Below are 20,467 nucleotides of genomic sequence, written 5' to 3'. Positions count from 1 at the left end.
CAGTAGCCGGCGTCGCTCTCTTCCACCCGAAGCGTCCCTGACCCGCCAGAGCCTCCGCTTCTCTGTTCTTCCCCCAATTATCTCTCTCCACCTCACCGAATGCTTCTCCACCGATCATCTCTCTCCACTTCACCGAATTCTTCTTCTTCATCTTCTTTATTCTTCGGTTAATCCACGTCGTCCTCTTCCAACCTCTTTCCTTCATAATTTTATTTTAGGCTCCTTATTATATGTGACACAGTGTGAAAATTGCCTCTTCAATAGAATTCATTACTAGCCTAGTTGCGTTGTCAGCAGTACGCAACCAGAATGTCTCTCTCAATGATAAATTCTTCATTTCCCGCGCCTGCCACTGCCAACCTGTTAGCAAGTCACCTGACTTTAGCTGTTCAGATCACTTTTTGTTGCCTGATTTTTATCCTTCAGAATCTAACTTCTTCACCGACCGGGCCATTGGTTTTAAAATATTCGCATCATATTCCCTGCCTTAGTGCATTCCTGCCTCTTTATTTCATTTAGGATATCACTAACACGCGTTAGTTGTCTTTTCAATACTCTTACCTTTCGGTTCCTCATTGCTTCCCTTGACATTTTACTTGCAACACCTCACAGCGTTGTTCTTGATTTATTTCAAGCCAGTTTTGTTAACGCCCAATGTGTGACTCCACTGATGGCTACAAGAAGCATATTGCTACACTGCTCACATTCTGCGAACGCCGCCATGCGGCCGAGCGGCATTACTGGGCTCGTGTGGGAGCGAAGAAGAGGACGTTCCCGTTCGAACGCGCGCTGTTGGGTTTCTGGCCTTCGGATTAAAAAAAAGCCCTTTTTTCGTGCCGCCCTACGTTTGTCGGCGACATTTTGGTGGAGCCGCTGGGTATCGTTCCATGAACGCTCACCCCGAGGGCAACTCTGACGCTGATCAGCGACGCTTGGACACAACACCCGTCCACAAAGCGAGCCGCCGCCTGCGAGGCCTACAACCCGAGTTCGGCCAACTGACAGCGCCGGTAAGGGCCATGACATCCACCGCGGCTAGCCAGACAAGTCAGCACTCCGGGAGTGCCCCGCCATTTGTCCTTCACGCACCTCGATCGCCGCCACCGTTCCACGGGGACAGGTTCGAGGACGTCGAAGACTGGTTGGCCAGCTTTGACCGAGTGGCGGGTTTCAATGAGTGGGACGGCGAGCGCAAGCTGCACAACGTCTACTTTGTGCTGCAGGACTCGGCCCAATTGTGGTTTGAGAACCACGAAGCTTCCTTTACCACCTGGGAGGCTTTTCGTCGAGAGCTGCTAGCGACATTTACCAGCAGCGAAAGAAAAGAGAAAGCGGAAATCGCCCTGCGCTTGAGATCACAGCAGCCGAACGAGGGCGTCGCGATGTTCATCGAGGACATGACGCGACTGTTCAACCGGGCCGACTCTGCTATGCCCGAAGCCCAGAAGGTACGACACTTAATGCGTGGCGTAAAAGAGCAGCTGTTTGCCGGAGTGGTCCGTGACCCGCCACGAACAGTGTCCGACTTCACCAAGGAGGCAATGGGTATCGAGCGCTCTTTACAGGAACGGGGCGCCCACTACGGACGTCAGGCTACTGTAGCAGCCTCTTCCCAGTCCCAGTACACGCCTACGTCGCTGCCCGCCGAGGACCTTCGGGAACTTGTAAGAAGCCTGGTGCGCGAGGAACTGGCGAAACTTCGCTTTGAAGCTCCACAGGTCAGCGTCGCTGCCTTTACGGACGTGGTCCGCGAAGAAATCCGACGAGTTGTGCAGCCGCCCCCAGCTCCACACCCGGCGCCCTCCGTTATGACGTACAGCGAGGCGCTACGAAGTCCCGGGCCAGCGATGCGAGCCTTTTCCCCCATCGCTCCTGTGCAATACCTGCAGGAGCCAATCGCAACAGCACCCTCCGTGCCGCAGGAGTTCAGGCCCCCCGTGAGCAAAGCGCACGTTTGGCGTACGCCAAACAATCGGCCGCTCTGTTACCACTGCGGAGAGCCTGGCCATATCCTCCGCCACTGCCCCTACCGCAGGATGGGTTTAAGGGGGTTTTCACCTGACTCACCTCGACCACGCTACGGTGAAAGACCACGGGATATCGAACAGTACTTGGCTGAAAACGTGCAATCTTCGACCTCGCAGCGACGCCAGTCCCGATCGCCATCCCCAAGGCGGTTCTCTTCGCCCGACCGCCCGTCATCCTCTGGCCAGTTCAGAGGTACGTCCCCACGTCGGGAAAACTGAAGACGGCGTCCTCTGGGGGTAGGACCGCCGCTGCCGCAGACAGTGAACAGCCTCCATCCGACGATTTTATGCGACGACCCCACCCGCCGACCTTAAAGACGATCTCACCACCGACCTCACCGACGACCTCAGCGACGACCCCATCGACGACGGCACCAAAAACCTCGCCGACAAATTGTGAAACAATTGTTTCCACCGCCGAAATTTTTGTTGCCGCCGATGGCTATGACGTATCTGCACTCGTCGATACCGGAGCCGACTTTTCTGTCATGAGTAGTAACCTAGCCGCAACCCTCAGAAAGGTTCTAACACCTTGGCATGGGCCGCAGATACGCACAGCTGGTTGCCATGTGGTAACGCCGGTTGGCGTCTGCACCAGCCGTATAAAGATCCGCGGTGCAACTTTCACTGGCTCCTTCGCCGTGCTACGAGAGTGCTCTAAAGAACTGATTCTCGGCATGGACTTCCTTAAAGAGTATAATAATAATAATAATAATAATAATAATAATAATAATAATAATAATAATAATAATAATAACTTGTTTATTTCCATCAGTGATGGGGGAGACTGCGGATAAAAGCCGCTTGACAACAAGCGACTTGACTGAAGCCCGCAGCCTCCCTACAAAGCAGGCAGCGATAGGACAACAACAAAAAAATAAAACAAAGAACTCGCAGAAAGCACAATATTCAAAATTAATGCACGCACACTTGATAGTCACAATAGGTAAACATAACAAAAGGCAAGATAACACTTTTAGTTGTTATTGTAAGCAAGGATTGTTAATGAAATGTTGGCGTAGGGTACGTACAGAAATCGTATGCAAATCTATACCTGATTTGTGAAATGAATTTAAAAGGGTTGGCAGTGTGTATGACACTTTTTGCCTGGAATAATTTACCCGCGCAGTGACCACTTTCCACGGTTCTGTGTAACGGGTGGTGTAGGAATGTGTGTTTTTATCGAGATCTGATAATTCATGAAAAAACTTGAGATTTTCTTTCACCTCCCGTTTGAAAGCCAGACGGTCATCAACCTGCACGAACAATTGGTATCGTTTTCGACACAGCGAGCCGTTGATACCGACCCCGAGCCGCACAGAGCACCATTACGCATCTCTGATGACCACACAACGATACCGCCGAGAGCAAGCAAGTTTGTCACAGTCCAGTGTGATACCAGCTCCGGTACTCGGGGCATTGCCGAAGCGAATATGTCGCTGCTACTGTCTCGGCAAGATTGCGTTGCTCGCGCCCTTGTCGACCTTGTTCACGCGCGTACCACGCTCTTAGTGACCAACTTTAGTTGTGAACCCCAACATCTGACGAAAAACACGGTGATTGCCCATTTTGAAGAACTTGGCGAACATGCCGGCCAATGTGCCTTATCAACAACGGCTCCCGAAATAGCTGAATAGGACACTGCAACAGCCATTAGAACCGACGTTAACCCTGACCTTCTGACCAATCAGAAACGCCGCGTGGAAAGCCTTATTGACTCTTTCCGCGACTGTTTTGCATCAACATCCAAGGTTCGCCAGACGCCAATAACTAAGCACCGTATTATCGTCGACAGTGACCAGAGACCACTATGTCAGCGTCCTTATCGTGTTTCGTCGAAGGAGCGCGATGCTATTCGCCGCCAAGTTGCCGAAATGCTCCACGACGACGTCATACAACCATCGACGAGCCCCTGAGCGTCACCTGTTGTTCTCGTCGCAAAGAAGGACGGCAGCCTACGGTTCTGTGTAGATTATAGACGCCTCAATAACGTTACCAAAAAAGATGCTTATCCACTGCCGCGCATTGATGACTCATCAGACCGCCTCCGCCATGCTACCTACTTTTCGTCACTCGACCTTCGTAGCGGTTATTGGCATATCGAGGTCGACGAACGTGACCGAGAAAAGACCGCCTTCGTTACTCCTGAAGGACTGTACGAATTTAAGGTGCTTCCTTTCGGCTTGTGTTCAGCCCCTGCGACGTTCGAACGTATGATGGACACCGTACTAACTGACCTGAAGTGGCAGTCCTGCCTTGTCTATCTCGACGACGTCGTGATTTTCTCCGACACGTTCGAGGAGCACCTGAAACGTTTGCGTGCCGTCTTCGAAGCAATTCGTTCTGCGGGTCTGTCTCTCAAGCCTGAAAAGTGCCACTTCGCATTTCGGGAGCTCAAGTTTCTTGGCCACATTGTGAGCACTCAGGGCGTTAGCCCCGACCCAGAAAAGACCGCCGCCGTTGCTGCATTTCCCCAGCCAACAGATAAACGAAGCTTGCGGCGTTTCCTGGGGCTTTACGCCTATTATCGGAGGTTCGTTCAAAACTTCTCCAAGCTCGCAGAGCCGCTGACTCGCCTGACAAAAGACTTCGAACCCTTTGTCTGGGGCCCAGATCAGGAAAAAGCTTTCAGAGAGCTTATGGCCCGCCTCCAATCTACGCCTATCCTTGCCCACTTCGACGAGCAGGCCGACACGGAGCTGCACACAGATGCCAGCAATGTGGGCCTCGGTGCGGTGATTGTGCAGTGGCAAGACGGTGTGGAACGCGTGATCGCATACGCAAGTCGCACTTTGTCCCGTTCCGAAGTGAATTATTCCACAACGGAAAAGGAGTTTCTCGCTGTTGTGTGGGCAATCACAAAATTTCGTCCATACCTGAACGGCCGCCCGTTTCGAGTCGTCAGCGATCATCACTACTTGTGCTGGCTTGCGAACCTCAAAGATCCATCGGGGCGACTTGCACGGTGGAGCCTTCGGTTGCAAGGGTTCGACGTCACCATCGTGTATAAGTCGGGTCGGCAACATATCGATGCAGACTGTCTCTCCCGAGCTCCACTTCCGTGCCCACCAGATGAGTCCGACGACGATTCTGCTTTCCTCTGCGCTGTCACCACATCCGACCTTGCCCACCACCAGAGGGCCGACTGCGAACTGCTGCCTCTAATCGAGTACCTCGAAGGAGCCGCTCCGTCTCCGCCCAGACTCTTCTCGCGCGGACTTTCGTGGTTTTGCTTAATAGGTGGAGTCCTCTACAAGAAAAACTACGGTCCGACGGACACTGCGTATCTCCTCGTTTTCCCAACCGTGCTTCGTAAAGAAGTTCTCGCTGCATGCCACGACGACCTTTCTTCTGGCCACCTCGGTTTTTACAGAACATTGGGACGCCTCCGCCACAAGTACTACTGGCCACGGCTTGCTGCGGTCGTCCAACGATACTTTCGAACATGCCGTGAGTGTCAACGACGGAAGGTACCGCCGACAAAACCGGCCGGCCTTCTGAAGCCAATTGATCCACCGCAAATCCCATTCCAACAAGTCGGCATGGACTTACTGGGCCCATTCCCGGTGTCCTCTACGGGAAACCGGTATATTGTTGTTGCCACGGACTACCTAAGCCGCTATTGTGAAACCAAGGCTCTTCCCCGTGGCACCGCGGCTGAAATTGCACAGTTCTTTGTTCACCACATCGTGCTTCGCCACGGCGCCCCCGTGGTTGTATTAACTGACCGGGGAACCGCGTTTACGTCGGCTCTTACACGCGAGGTCCTCCGTCTTAGTGGCACCAGTCATAGAAAAACGACTGCTTACCATCCTCAAACGAATGGACTTACTGAGAGGCTGAACAAGACCATCACAGATATGATGTCTATGTATGTCGACGCTGACCATCGCAACTGGGACGAAATACTTCCCTACATCACGTTTGCGTACAACACCGCCCTCCAAGAAACGACGCGCTTCACCCCCTTCCGTTTGGTGTATGGCCGAGATGCCCTGACCATGCTTGACGCCATGCTGCTCCCGGATTGTACCCCCTCGTCTGTCCCAGGCGCTGACCAATTCGTTCGCGATGCAGAAGCCGCTCGCCACCTTGCTCGACAACGCATTCGCCACCAGCAGACAACTGACGCCCGGCGTTACAACCTCCGCCACAGGGCGGTGATTTACCAACCCGGCGAGCACGTCTGGGTATGGAGCCCTATACGTGTGCGCAGTTGCTCTGAAAAGCTTCTGCGGCGCTACTTCGGTCCCTACGAGGTGCTACGTCAACTCAGCGATGTGAACTATGAAGTGTACCCGCAAGGAGTTGTCCGGTCTTCTCGCCTGCCCAAGTCTGATTTCGTCCACGTGTCCCGCATGAAACCGTATTACGCCCGTTAGCCCCCCGGAGTTCACATTCAGTGCTGCCACCACACGCCATCGCACTTTCGATGTCTCCACACTCTTTATCCCCCCTTGCCGGAGGCATCGAGGCGATGCCTCTTGAAAGGAGGGGGGCAATGCCACACTGCTCACATTCTGCGAGCGCCGCCATGCGGCCGAGCGGCATTACTGGGCTCGTGTGGGAGCGAAGAAGAGGACGTTCCCGTTCGAACGCGCGCTGCTGGGTTTCTGGCCTTCGGATTAAAAAAAATTCCTTTTTTCGTGCCGCCCTACGTTTGTCGGCGACAATATAATTATTGTAACCTTCTTGTTGTGGATATCAGTAAATTTCAGCTCGCAGCTGCGAGTCGAGCCAGCGCCGACATCACATAGCCTCTAGCACCTCCACTGCTCGAGGTTCATTGGTTGAAGAAAATGTCTGCAACGATCAGTAGATGTCTATTTCTGAATAACAATTCATGTTTGGAGGACCCGTCACCCCCTATTTGGCCAAATATTTCGTTTCGATGTAATATTTTTCAGGCATTGCCCAGTATCCAGAAAGCTAGGTTAGATGAAACGAAACAATCGCGCCTAAAATGAATATCTTATTTAAGGCGGCCATATTTTGCACGCGCAAAAGAGACATGTTATGTTTTTGTTATTCTGGGGATTGGTTCACGCCTTCACAGGTATTGACTTTTTTAGTATTGAAACGAGCTCAAGAGAGGAACATTGTTTTTTTTTTGCTGCAAGAGTACTAATGGGGATTGCAGTTCGTTTTCAAACAAAGGTTACTGAGGCATCGAGTAAGTTCCTCGCCCTTAATAACGTGTGGACTGATTTAAAGAATTTCACGCCTTTATTAAATTCAGCAGAGCTCAAAAGTTGTCTTTTTGTGCCGAGAAAACAAACCTGCTAGTTCGATTTATACAAATTGTCACGTGGTTAGCATAGGAGCGATTCCAAGCTCGTTCCCATGTCCAGCAGTGTCTCTTCAACTATCACCAATGTCAGAGACAATTACCGAGCTGCTTGTTTTTATTTTTTCGTTTGACTGTATATACATTTATTACAGAAATGGATTCAGTGGTTCCCGAGCCAGATTTCAGCGGCAAAAGTTCTGCATCTTAGTTGCAAAGCTCCCCCCAATTAACGAGGCCATCATAACTCGCGTGGACAACAATAAAAATTGGCAGCGGCTTAGCTCGGCTTTGTCAGGATATAAGTAGAGAGATTTACGTACGTTCCCTGGTTGAGCTTTTTTTTTCGGAAACTCGAATGGTGTGATCAGTCACACGACGGGCCTTCTTATCCTCTTCGGTTGGTTCCCGTTGACTGACGCCTTCCATAGGCTCCATTTTGATGGCTATGCGCCGTCTATTACGCTCGGCAGTCTGGCATCTCCGTTTGGCAAGGCGTTCCTCTCTCTGTTCGGACGTCTCCGCTGCTCTGTTCGCCTTCTTACGCTCATTCTCTCTTTGTTGAGCAGCCAACTTCCAGGCGACACCCTCAGGATCGGAAGAGTTAATCTTCTCTTGTCTATACCGCTGTTTAGCAGCGGCTGGACTCTCCTTCCCTGCATGCATGTTAAACGTTGTGATACAGACGCCCATCACATTTCCGCCTTTTATACGCAATGCTGCGCATGCGACGTGCGGTCCGGGTGACAGAGCGGCGAGGCGGCGACGAAGAACGCGGCGCAGCTGTGGGGTCTCACTGGTAACCGTAATATCGGCGCATGCGCACAACTGCTCATCCGCGTGACGTCACGCCCGGCTCCGACGGTGGAGCGGGCGCGCGGCCGCGTCGAAGGCGAAGCGCACGCCGCACCTTGCTTCTCTCCGGATGCCATGGTAACGGCGCATGCGCAAAACTGGCCTCTCCCATGCACCGCGAAATGCTCGACTGGTAGCCCAGAGTAGCTCTGGCTACAAAAACTGCCAGGGTCTTTAAAATGGTGAACGCAAACGTGTGTATGCACCGGATACACTACATAGATGGCAGCTTGAGCGGGAGGATAGGTGTTTGTGCTCTGGACGTGAACATGCACTACATGCAAGAAAGGCGACAGTAACATATCCCTGAGGTCGCCCTTTAGTTTTGCCAGTTTATTGACTGCCCGGTGTTGCTGGTGTTCTTGCCCTTTTCACTTTGTAACTTATCTGTTTTTACCTACTTGCGTACCACACTTTTTGTGACTTTGTTTCTTTTCGTTCCAGGTGCAGCAGGAGTTCACCACAGCGCAAAAGCATTGCATGTTCACACCATCAGGAAGCTTTCTTTCAAGCAGGCCTGTAAGAGAACCAGTTATTTATTTATTAGTTTAATAGTTCGTTACTTATTTATTGGACAAAGATTGGAAAATATATCCTGCTTTAGGAATCCTTGTCTACAATAGCAAACTGGTTGGCTATACCGTGGGAGATCAGAAGTCATTTAAACTACTCTGATTAAATTATTTATTTGTCGATACTAATGGAGCATACAAAACTCAATCATGGCTCAGTTCAGTCACCTGTCGGGTGTTGTTTGCGTCTTCTGAACAATTTTTTTAAATCGCCTAGCCATGCTTTTGACGACAGTAAATATCACTTCGGGAAAGCGTAAGTCTCTCGCCCAAATGCGAAGCTGACATAGTTTTGCATATGTATTCATCCCTGCTTTTCGGCGAACAGACGTTAACGAATCAGGTTGTGGTTTCATGGGCGTAGAGTGCTGATCACAACAAAAAATGACACATGACAGGCGCGCTTGCTCGCCCTCGACTCAGATCGACATTCACTGACTCGCCCAACTGTTCGCATCAATCAAGTTGATGCTGTTTGCCCATAGCATGGTTCGTTCGTTTCTGTTTGAATCAAGGATGGAATCTGGGCACGCATTTATCAACATAACGCAGTAAGAATGTGCCTCGAAACCTGCCTAATTTGAACCGATTGCTGCTTTCTATCCTGTGACGCCACATTTATAACTGTGAGCTCGGTACTTTCCCTGCTATTAGGTGAGTCCACTCATCCCTTGCGTTGCATGCAAGACAGCACAACGTAGCAAAGGCGGAGACGAAAGGAAATGTTGTGCCATTGGGAAGTCAAGACTAATTCATTATACGGGCAATGCTAGACGAATTAAATGGTTTTTCTTGTCGTGAGGGAAATAAGGTTTACAGGCAACGACTCGACTCTGATTCGCACACTTTTTATGCATATACCACCGTCACGGATCACAGCTAAAAGGCAGCGATAGTCGTTGCTTTATGAATTATGTAATTGCTATCTGCATGCAAATGTATTAGTTTTATCATTTAGCTGTATCGAAGTTACGGTCAGGCCTAATATTATAATTCCATATATTTCACTCTGCTATTTTCAGAGACTTTACGCATGAAGACACGGAGCCAAACAAGAGTAAGGTAGGTAGGCTTAAGCAGCGTAGTAACACTAACGGCTGCAGCGACACGCTACGTCATAACAACAAAACCAGGCACGAATCTCACAGGAACGCAGATAATGGGAATATAATTTGAAATGAATACAAAGGACATCTGAACAAAAAAAATGGCGAAGAAAACTGCTCTAGTGAGGCGAACATTTTTCTTTATAATCAAGAGAAAACAATTGCGCATTCTCATGTGTAGTTTTTCTTATTTTTTGTCGCTGTTTATACTCTGAATTGCGAAGTTAGTACATATAAAAAAGAGTTGCTGCAAACTAATGAGAACTGGAAGTTAAACTAAACATGATCAGGTATGCCCAGTTGTCTATATAAGGCCACCTGAATTCCCAAAATCTGTTAAGACCGTGACAAATGATTTATTGTAAAATTGTGATGTGGTAATTCCTGATACGGTAAGATACTCAAAACAATAAGGACGAGTGTGTCTTCTCCTTCAGTGCTTCATGCGCACAACCATAAAAAAAAATCTTGTCTTGCAAAACTGTGAGAGAAATCTTGTACCGGCTCTACTAGGCATTAAGTAATTGAGCGTAATGCCGCGTTAACTGTTTCTAACTTGGGCGCAAAGCATGCGATGCCTTTGACAGGCAAGAGTAAATCGGGGGCCAAATTATCATTGTTTCCTTAACGAGCATAGCATTTAAACAGCATGTAATAAAATTGTACGTACAACCATGTCACCCAGCTTCTTGACTTGGTCCATTGGCATTTTGTTGCTTTTCTGTTGAAGAGAAGCAAGGACAAGAAATAAAATCGTGATGTATTGAACACATATTAGACGTGTATATTAGGAGCCCTTCAATGTGCTAGTATGACAAAAATTTTTTATATAGACGCGCGAATTAAACACGCCCGCTTAATACGGGAAGTGATAGATTCTAACCGAATTCTGCACAGAAAGGTTCATGTTAGTTAGTAAAAATCAATTGACTCTCCTTTTTCTTTAATTCTCTTGAGACTTTACCAAGGGGCTCAAAATTGTAGCTTCTTCTTATGCAGCAGCTGCTGAACGTTTTTTTTTTTTTCAAAACATATCTCGTATGGAATTGTTTATTGTTTCTCTGCCAAATTTACTCGCCGCAGCAAACTAGGTATATTCTAATTCTTGCATTATTTTGTCTTGCTTCACAAATCTCGGCAGGGTTCTTCAACATTCATATTCCGACTGAATGTTACCGTGTATGAGCATCCGGCCGCAAAAATTTGCATTGCACGAGAACCGTGAAAAATAAAATTTTCTCTGGACCTCAATTTCAAGGCAAGATTTTTTGCACGAATGAGAGTTCCTGCATTATATGAACAAAAATATTCCTTTGCTTTTCGTTAATGTTTCAAGGTTCATTCGTTCCCATAACTTCCAGAGCATGGAGTACGCATCTTGCGAGAGTTTTTACGGGCCACAGTTGATGCTAAAATTATTTATTTTCTTCATGAATGGGGAACACCATTGCCACACACAGCAGTTTAAAACTACTTGTCTTGAGAACGGAGCCCTGCACACAAATCGCACAGCGTTAAGTTGGTGCATATCAAGTAGTCACGGCGTGATTTACTTACCCTGCAATTCTGACCACTATCTTACTACATCATTCTTGAATGGATTTCTTTCGGCAAGTTGGTAAAGAAGTTTGTGCGCCGCTTATCAATCGCTGGGCAACGTAAATGAGACAACGAAGTACACACAATGATGCGCAATTAGCAACTATCTGCTTCACTCCGTCGCCCATGGCGGTATCGAGGAACGCGTGGAACACTTCAAACACGTATAAACATACACACTGTTACGCAATTAAACGCGCTCCATAGAATGCTTCTCTAAGCTAAATTGTAAAACTGTTTGAGTTCAAATTTTACACAGAAGTTGCATTTGGACGGCAGAATTCTTTTAGGTTACAACTGCTTGGTGCACTTGCCTGAATCGATGAGAATAAATGAAATATATGCATTGTCTGCGGCGATGACGACACAAAACAAGCTGTTGTCACAGCGATTGCACCGGTGGCGCCATCTCGTTTCTCGCCCGTATTTCACGATCTTGCAGCGGGGAGTTGCTAGTTGAAAACCGTAGTGTGTACCGCGTTCTCTCAATTACGTTGCCCAGCCATTTCTAAGCATCACACTAACTTATTTACTAATATAGTCTTACAACAACTAGCTTCCGTGTAAACTTTGTTTTCAAACGTTGTCTGGGAAACTCAATATTAGCGCTTCATCAATAGTGAGTTGTTCGATAGATTTTTGAAATATTAGTTTGAGGTTTTTTGGGGCGCTTCCAGCTCATTCTGTATGATATTTGCAAAAAGTTCATTTTTTTATTATTGGTTCGAGATATGCATTTACTCTTCCTGTTCTTAGCAAAGCACACATAATTTATATTTTTCGGTTGGTACTACTATTCCGCGTGCAGCGAGTTTGTTCTAAAACAGATTGCAGAATCAATTTTTTTTTTCGTAAAATTTGTGTTGAACCTGTTAATTGCTTGTAATGTGAATAAAACAAGCCCACTATTAGTGGCTAACATTCAAGTAGAGCACGCCTGTTTTAGTGACATTAAAGGAATAAATTGATAGTTAATAAGACTGTCTACCTGGAATTGGACAAGTTTCTTGACGTAGCATTGGACGGCCTATGGAAAAGTGAAAAATCAGGTTAAGATTAGATAAGCGGCAAAATCAATAACAAGCGATTTGATTTCGCGCAACCGTGGTTGATGTTTGATTAGCAAGTAACCCTAATACTGGTTGCCTACGGCTACAGGTCCGGACTGTGTTAGAGATATCTTTAACTTGATTTCAAGAATAAAGATTTCTAATTCGAAACCCACCTACGTATTAGAAAACCGGAAGCAATAGGATAATTTAGGCTTTCTATCTTTCACATGACTGTATGGTTTTAGTGAGATTCATTATTATTATTAATTAATTAATAATTATACGCTTCACAAAAGACGGGTGACCTATTGTATTTAGAGGGCATCCCTAAGCATCCCAGGATGTTTGAATAAATTGATTTGATTTGATTTGATTTGAACCCGCTGAATTGGTCGCTACTAGAGCATCGATCCGGAGAGCAAACCCAATGCTTCGATGGTCACCTTAGGTGAGACGCAAACTGTCATATTAACGTTTTCAACGTTACATTGCATTTTCGGAAACTTTTTTCGTGGTTGCAGTTTTAAGAGTCTTTAGCTCTGGCGTTGTTCCTTAGGACAAATTAGAAAAGCTCGCGTTCACATTTTTACAAAGTAAGCTCGCAGCGATGAGCGCACATATGTGTTTCAGTTAGTGTTTATTATATATATATATATATATATATATATATATATATATGATACTCTTTTTCGACGTTATTTTTTCCTGCGAGCGCTTCACGCTGAAATGCCATAGTGTATATATATATATATATATATATATATATATATATATATATATATATATATATATATATATATATATATATATATATATATATATATATATATATATATATATATATATATATAGATATATATATATAGATATAGATAGACACTATGGCATTTCAGCGTGAAGCGCTCGCAGGGAAAATTAACGTCGAAAAAGAATATCATCGAAGTGTTTTGTACTGTTATTTAAAAACTACTTTTTTCGCCTGACTACATCTGTTTCTTTCAAGACTGGCGAAAAGCCGCTCCTAATTAAGAGGCAGAATTTCTGTAGGAAGGTGGTTCTTTTAGAAATTTCTGATACTTAATAGAGCAGATGAACCATGGCTTACCCTTATAGTTTCATCCCCAGTGAATGACATTACTCGCTGATTCATATATTCTTGAGCGCAGGAAATTTGTTCTAAAATTCTGCTCTTGTTGTATTGCGCAATTCTGAACACACACTGTCCTTGTAGCCATTGCCGCCAATTATGGCGTCAAGAATTTTTCATTCCTTTCCGGCACGGTTTTCTATAAATACTTACCTTTTGCTGTTGCTTTCGGTTTTTCGCAGAGAAGGTCATTCGTTGACAGTCCATTGCTTTCGGAATGCCTTGGACGAACTGTAGAAAAAGAAATCAAATGCAAACATTTTAGGGACGCTCAACTCAACTGATGCGGAGGAAATGCTATATATCATTGTTCTTTCACTCGGCAGACTATTCCAGGTCGGTTTCTATTCAAATCGTGATTCTGATCCAGGTCTGGGTACGTTGTTTTCAACTCGCCAATTTACTCTAGTGCTGATGCAAGCCCCCTTCTGTGTACTCACATATTCAAAATGCGTTACACTGTTAGATCGCGCCTAATCCTCATGCCACTACCGGCGCAGTGACGTAGTAGTTAAGCGATGCCCCTGTGCACTGGCAGGTAGCTGTTTGCAAAACAGCCAGCTGTGGGGCTTGTGAAACCCGGGTTGCCCTTCCGGAGCAAAGCGAGTCTTAAAAGGTCCCGTAAGCCTCATTTTTGCGCGTATAGTTCTCCGGGGTGCTGTATATTTTGCACGTAGGCCTGCTGATGTCAAAGTCCTCGTTTTTGCTGGGTCATTATTCGCCTGGCGTCTTACTCCTCGTTCCTACAAGTGGAGAGAGGGAGCGGGGTAGAGGTCTGAGGAGGACGGTTGACAGGTGGCATGTGGAGAGAGGCAAATGCCCCTAAACATCACCTAGCAGGTGGGGGCTTCACACAGATGCCGCTCCACTAGACAGTTTTCGCCTTCATGGCTCTCCTAATGATATCGCATTAAAAGAGTTAGACAGATAGGATAGAATAAATTTGTGCTCAGGTGTAGCATACGTGGCTTTCTGAAAGGCTTAAATTATCTCATGACACTAGAAATAACTCCAAGCGTTAAACTGTGAGCACATACTTGTAATCAAACAAAATAAAGTTGCGCTAATTAGCTAAGTGTACAGATTTAGAAGTGTAAAGATTTGACATGCTAAAAGCGCAAAGAAAAATGTCGCGTAGCCAAATGCCTTTGGACAAATATCGCATGGAGAAAATTTGAAAGTCAATAACTAATTAGCCGGCCAATTTAACAAAGACGCTGAGTCCGAACTTCGCGCTTCAGCTTGTTGCGTTCACAATTTGTACAATGTGAGCGGTACAGCTGGCATCAGAAAACCTGAGGGCGAATACATACTAGAAACTCTTTGTGCTTTAGCTCAGCGCGTTAAAGACCGTTAATACTGCGCTGCTAGGATGGGGATGAAAGAGTCTGGAAGCGTGGATGCTGTGCGAATCTACTGCTGGGCTCATAGTTCCCTGACAGGGATCTGTCGTTTACAAGTATGTGCAGTCAGGTTGTTACACAGTCTGTAGAGGCCGCCTCGTCCTCTGTAGTTACAGCGCTATGCTTTCTGAGTAACGATGAACCAACACGCCCAAACATATTCGTTCATGTAGAGACCTCTCTTCAGGCAGCTCAAATTCGAGTTTAAGACATCTAGTTTACGCGCAAAAATAGCGAAACTAGCCGTTAAACCATCAGGGTATCTTTGATTACAAGCGATGATATAAAAAAAATTCGCTCGCACTTCTCTCTGAACAGCACTCAGTTTTTACATTTCTCCATCCCTCAATACATGCGATCAGCAAACGCCATAAGTTGAGACTTGCCTTATTCATATACTTGATTTCCAGGCCATCAGCTCTCCTGAAGCATTTGTCGGCTCTCCTCAGGTAATCCCTCATGGTCCTTCTAGCGTTGGGCTCTGGCACAACCATCTCCCCCAGTTTCCCCATGACGTATATAATATTTCCCACTGCGCCGGAAAAACGAATGCCGAAGAGCAGCTCAGTTAAGATGCGCCTTAAAATCAAATCTCTGCCATATAGCTCTTATCCTATCCTTGTTGAGTAGAAAACAGAAGCACGAATTGAATGTGGGATGCGTAAAGCTCTAAATGTTTGTTGTATACCCTAGCACAATATTTACAATGTGCTGGAGGGTACCTCACTCCTCAACCAACGTTTCGACAAAATGACTGGTCTCCGCCTGGTCAAGTCGTCTTGTCGAAACGCTGGCTTCCGGACTGAGACTTCCCTGCCTTACGTTTTCACTTGGTGGCAATAAAAATTTCATTTTCCCTTCCTTTTTCCAGTGTCAGCATGCTGAAGAGGCGTCGAGTTAACAGGAGTTCAAAATTTGAACATGATGTGTACGTCAGACTGCAGTTTGAGGAAGGCTTAAAGATTTACTTGGAGACCCATTTTCAGGAGGCAGCATAACCCTGACGATTACTGTATGCTTTTAGGCTTCGAAATGTGATATGTGCTAAGCGATTTCGATCTAGCATCACGCGGCATAAAAATCCTTCTGCAAAATGTCACGTGATTTTAGGGTAACCAACCGGCCTCATTCTGACTTTTGCTTTCTCTATAATTCGTGTTCCTCTCCTCGCTGCCAATCTGTGCATAGTTCCTGCGCATAGATGCCCACAGAATAACGAGGCAGTTACTGCATTTTCTCTTTCCCCAAAACTAATTTTGCAATTATCCCTCACCCGTCGCGGTGGCCCAGTGGTTAGCGTGCTCGGCTGCTGATCCGGAGTTCCCGGGTTCGAACCCGACCGCGGCGGCTGCGTTTTTATGGAGGCAAAACGCTAAGGCGCCCATGTGCTGTGCGATATCAGTGCACGTTAAAGATCTCCAGGCGGTCGAAATTATTCCGGAGCCCTCCACTACGGCACCCCTCTTTCTCCATTTCTTCTTTCACTCCCTCATTTATCCCTTCCATAACGGCGCGGTTCAGGTGTCCAACGATATGTGAGACAAATACTGCGCCATTTCCTTTCCCCCCAAACCAATTATACAATTCCTCCTCAGAACTCACCCTATACACTGCTTCGATGCATCTGACATGAGTGGTAGCACCAAACTTAATGACGGGTAAGGATGTGGTTAGAAATTTAGCGCAGCTGCCTTGAAAAGGCATCGGAAGATATGTGTAAAAGTTAATGAAATAATATTGGCATCCCACGTAGGTGCCATTACACTGTGTGAAGAAAAAGTATTTCAAATGCTTTAACGCTTCCAGATTGTTAACACGTTCCTTAATGAGCAGAATACCTAAAATTGAAAACAAAAAGCTGCTTGAAGTGTAACATAAACTTCCGTGGATTACTTCTTAGAGTAAATTACCACAAAAAAATGGTTATGGCGTTGCCAACAGATTCCCTAACTTCCTGTAAGAAGACAACTAAGGGATGGACGAACGGCTCCGTTGAGTGACGCCAGAAAAAAAAGTGGCAAGTGTCTTGTCGAGGATATTATGTCGCTAGTGAGTATGACTATGAAGTCGACACCTCTTTTCCTGTGTCATTTTGATCACACATTATATGCTTCGGGGTATGAAGAGTACAATGTATTGTCGCGTCTGAGAGAAGCGGTGCCAATCGGTCTGGTAAAGCCTTTTCCAGTGCCTCGATTAGGCGATAAAACAATTAGGACGGTCTGTAAAGCTCTCTGAGGGCGACAATACCATTTGTTGGGTGAGTTGGTGCTCACGATAATCCATAACAGCGCGACAGGCGGGACAGCGAAGAGAGGACACAACACAGAGCGCTGACTACAACTAAAACGTTTATTGGCCGCCAGCCAGTATAAATACTGCCCTGGTGGCCGGGAAGGAAACAAGCACGCTTGACTTGCTTGACATTCAAAAACGCCAGTACATCAGGCACGTGTCAACAGGTAAGAGTCATACGTGGGAGATATCACCGCTACAGCCAGCACAAAATTTGCATTCACAAGTTAGCATTCACAATCAAGGTAACGGTTTTCGTTATCTGACAGTGCTACAGAGGGAGTACTGATACATTGGTCTGAGGTCCTGGCTATCAGGTGGGCTTCTATTATTTCTCTAGCTAGCGAGTCTCGCGGTTCTTTGCTATCACAGAGCATCCATTGTAGAGTGGAATACAGGCTTTTGAGTCGTCATCGTCTTCCTCGTCATCGTCACGTTTTAGTTGTGAGTCAGCGCTCTGTGTTGTGTCCTCTCTTCTCTGTCCCGTCTGTCGCGCTGTTATGGATTATCTCCGAGGGCACATCTGCTTGATCTGGTTTCCTTTATATGCACGAATGCCGGAGCGTTGTCAGAGAGCTGTGAGCATTCTGCGAGTCTCCGCATGCTGCAGTGATCCCGCTTGATGCAATTCTCACTTCAGTGTAATATGTGACTTTGACACAATTGTTTAACGATGGGAACATTGAATGATCCTGCCCAAAACGAAGCATTACGGTGTAATACATGACTAAGAAATTGTTTAATGATTCGAACATTAAATGATCCTGCCCAAAACGAAGCATTGCGCTGGCGACACATGATGACTTTACTGTAGGTCTCCTCCGAATGGATGCATACAAGAAGTGCATGCGGTGTAACAGCGATGGAATGTAGCCAGACGAAGATAAGCGCGACCTTTCCTGCGACCAGAATTATGAAGATGTCGTCCGTGATCTGGTCAAGATTCCCCTGACTGTACACTCTTTGAGGAGCGCTGCTTCGGAAATACGAATCCCACCATCGCGTCTCTTAACCTCTGTCCACTCACCAACATCCGGGTTACGCTTGGCTGCTCCCTCCAAATCCCCGGTTTCTTCGTCATCCTGAGCACGAGTGAGGGCAACAAACGTGACACAGCCCAAAGCTATAACAAATGTGGGCTTCATGTCCCGGTCTTCCCCTGATGTCTTTTCGCCTCAACACAGCTGCAGGAAGAGCTCGGCTCCCAGCACCGTTCCGCCTTAAATGAACCTCCTGCCCATCGAAGCCAGCACACCGGCAACGGATGCGGAACGCATATGTGTCTTTGTGTTCCTTTGCTGCGGTCTCACGTTGCAAGCGTTTTCTTCGCCTTCTGGGAAACTAGTTTCATAAAATACGAGACCGTGTCGCGAATGGCAGAGTGCCTTTAGTGGAAAGCTGACTGACGTTTTTATCTCGCGCCGTTTGCGAATCTGCAGTCATTCTGTATCGGCACGAACCGTTTCTTGCTGCTGGCTTTGCGCTTTCTCTGTTATTTTCATTGCGGTATTTTCGTTTTGTGCGCTAGTTTGTTTCCGTTGCCTTGTAACCGCTGCGGCGTCGTTTTATTTCGCTTTTTCAGTTCTTCGAAGCTAATCATCTTATTTGTTGCACGCTACCTCGTCACGCATTTCTTTTCAATATGGGATTATTCTCGCTTTTATTTTTTTGTATTTTGGTGTTAAAGTGGGTACAATATATTCTGTACCAACGGAATGAATTATTTTGCGTACTCAGCTCCTCGTCAGGGCTGATTTTTTCATTTCTTCGTGCCCATAGCCTCAACTACAGTACACTGCACGCTTTGGCTTGAATAGCATCATTCTTTTGGTATCAGCTGCTTTCGTGCTTTTTCTCTGAGTGGAAAACAATGAGCTGGCTGTATTATCTGAGTGTTCTCCTTATTCGGTGTCACGACACTGCCATGTCACGCTACATGAACGCATAAAATAAAAAAGTGCGTTGGTGGTCAAAATGATTCCATCTCTTCTTGATTGCAAATAAGGAGGCAACTGAAATCTGTGAAAATCCAAAAATAACTACAATTATATCTCGTTGAAAGGGAATAGAAGGTTAGAAGAAAGTCGGAGTCTGACCGTTCCGTGGCACTGGGTTGTCAGTCTTAATTCGAGCCCTACTAATGTCTTCTGCTCAAACCTCTAGCAAAAGATAACTGATTCGGAGGTAGAAAACATCCACTTGCAGTGACCGCTATAAATCGCAGGTTTTAGTGGTTCAGTACGAAAAGCCTGCACTCTGTAGCATTGAGGCACCCCTAAACTGACTAGAAGAAAGGTCTTCACTTAGATAGGTGCTCAAGTTCCCTTTGGGTTGTAGATACTGACGGCGCACTGATGCACGTGACTTCGCACAGGAATTTGTAACTCTGAAGAAAAAACTGCTTCATAACACTCTAACTTAATATCATATTGGTTTTCAAGCCAGTGAAGTAGAATAAATGGCTTTCAGTGTGCTTTGATAAAGTTCTTGCTAATGCGTCTGCTCTTTCTCCAAGCAAGCATATTCGTTTGGGTGGCTTCTGGATAGACTTTGACCGCTTTTGTAGTGAGTTTTGTAGCAAATTTATATATTTTTTAGAGAGTTGATATCTGTCTGTTTATAGCCCACAAGCCCCTTAAGTGATAAACACTGCCAAAAGTGAAATTTTTAGGAAGGTATTATCCACAAGAAGAGCCACGTAAAAGATTAGAACGATACCTCTCCTTTTATCGGAATTCTTTTTGTATCCTACACGTTGCTTTCAGGAGTGTAGAGAAAGAAACCCACCGAAAATGTCTAGTTTTGATGTACGGGAGAGCGGGGCAAAACACGACAATAACTTGCACATGCGCGCAATATTTTTTATTCACAGATATCAAGAAAAAGAAAATACTGCCTAATTATTAGCTACCGGGCCGCCGCGGTGGCTCAGTGGTTATGGCACTCGGCTGCTGACCTGAAAGGCGCGGGTTCGATCCCAGCCGCGGAGGTCGAATTTCGATGGAGGCGAAATTCTAGAGGCCCGTGTACTGTGCGATGTCAGTGCACGTTAAAGTGCCCCACGTAGTCGAAATTTTCGGAGCCCTTCACTACGGCGTCCCTCATAGCCTGGGTCACTTTGGGA

The 20,467-nt window shown here is 46.4% G+C and overlaps 2 protein-coding genes across 2 annotated transcripts; one reads left to right on the top strand and one right to left on the bottom strand.

The window, feature by feature from the left end:
- Positions 1-836: 836 nt before the first annotated feature.
- On the top strand, positions 837-7,922 carry LOC144108234 (uncharacterized). Its single transcript, XM_077641513.1, has 2 exons — positions 837-1,718; positions 7,884-7,922. The coding sequence occupies exons 1-2, from the start codon at positions 888-890 to the stop codon at positions 7,920-7,922; spliced, it is 870 nt and encodes a 289-aa protein (XP_077497639.1). The 5' UTR covers positions 837-887.
- Positions 7,923-8,479: 557 nt separating this feature from the next.
- On the bottom strand, positions 8,480-18,566 carry LOC144107100 (uncharacterized). The gene is made up of 6 exons (XM_077640089.1): positions 18,371-18,566; positions 15,435-15,580; positions 13,799-13,876; positions 12,435-12,473; positions 10,518-10,568; positions 8,480-8,686 (listed from the first exon to the last, which is right to left on the bottom strand). Exons 1-6 carry the CDS (start codon positions 18,486-18,488, stop codon positions 8,654-8,656), a joined length of 465 nt encoding a protein of 154 aa, XP_077496215.1. The 5' UTR covers positions 18,489-18,566; the 3' UTR covers positions 8,480-8,653.
- Between the last annotated feature and the right edge of the window lie 1,901 nt (positions 18,567-20,467).

Source organism: Amblyomma americanum, chromosome 10 (genome assembly GCF_052857255.1).
Source record: "Amblyomma americanum isolate KBUSLIRL-KWMA chromosome 10, ASM5285725v1, whole genome shotgun sequence".
In the NCBI taxonomy this organism is placed as follows: Eukaryota; Metazoa; Arthropoda; class Arachnida; order Ixodida; family Ixodidae; genus Amblyomma; species Amblyomma americanum.
This window is presented reverse-complemented; position numbering and strand designations above follow the sequence as displayed.

Coding starts and splice junctions, on each gene's coding strand:
- LOC144108234 (XM_077641513.1), top strand. CDS start 888: ATGAACGCTCACCCCGAGGGCAACTCTGACGCTGATCAGCGACGCTTG. Junction 1,719..7,883: donor TTCGCTTTGAAGCTCCACAG/GTCAGCGTCGCT, acceptor TTTGTTGAGCAG/CCAACTTCCAGGCGACACCC.
- LOC144107100 (XM_077640089.1), bottom strand. CDS start 18,488: ATGAAGCCCACATTTGTTATAGCTTTGGGCTGTGTCACGTTTGTTGCC. Junction 13,877..15,434: donor AAATCAAGTATATGAATAAG/GCAAGTCTCAAC, acceptor CTTTTTCTACAG/TTCGTCCAAGGCATTCCGAA. Junction 8,687..10,517: donor AGAAGCTGGGTGACATGGTT/GTACGTACAATT, acceptor GTTCTCTTACAG/GCCTGCTTGAAAGAAAGCTT.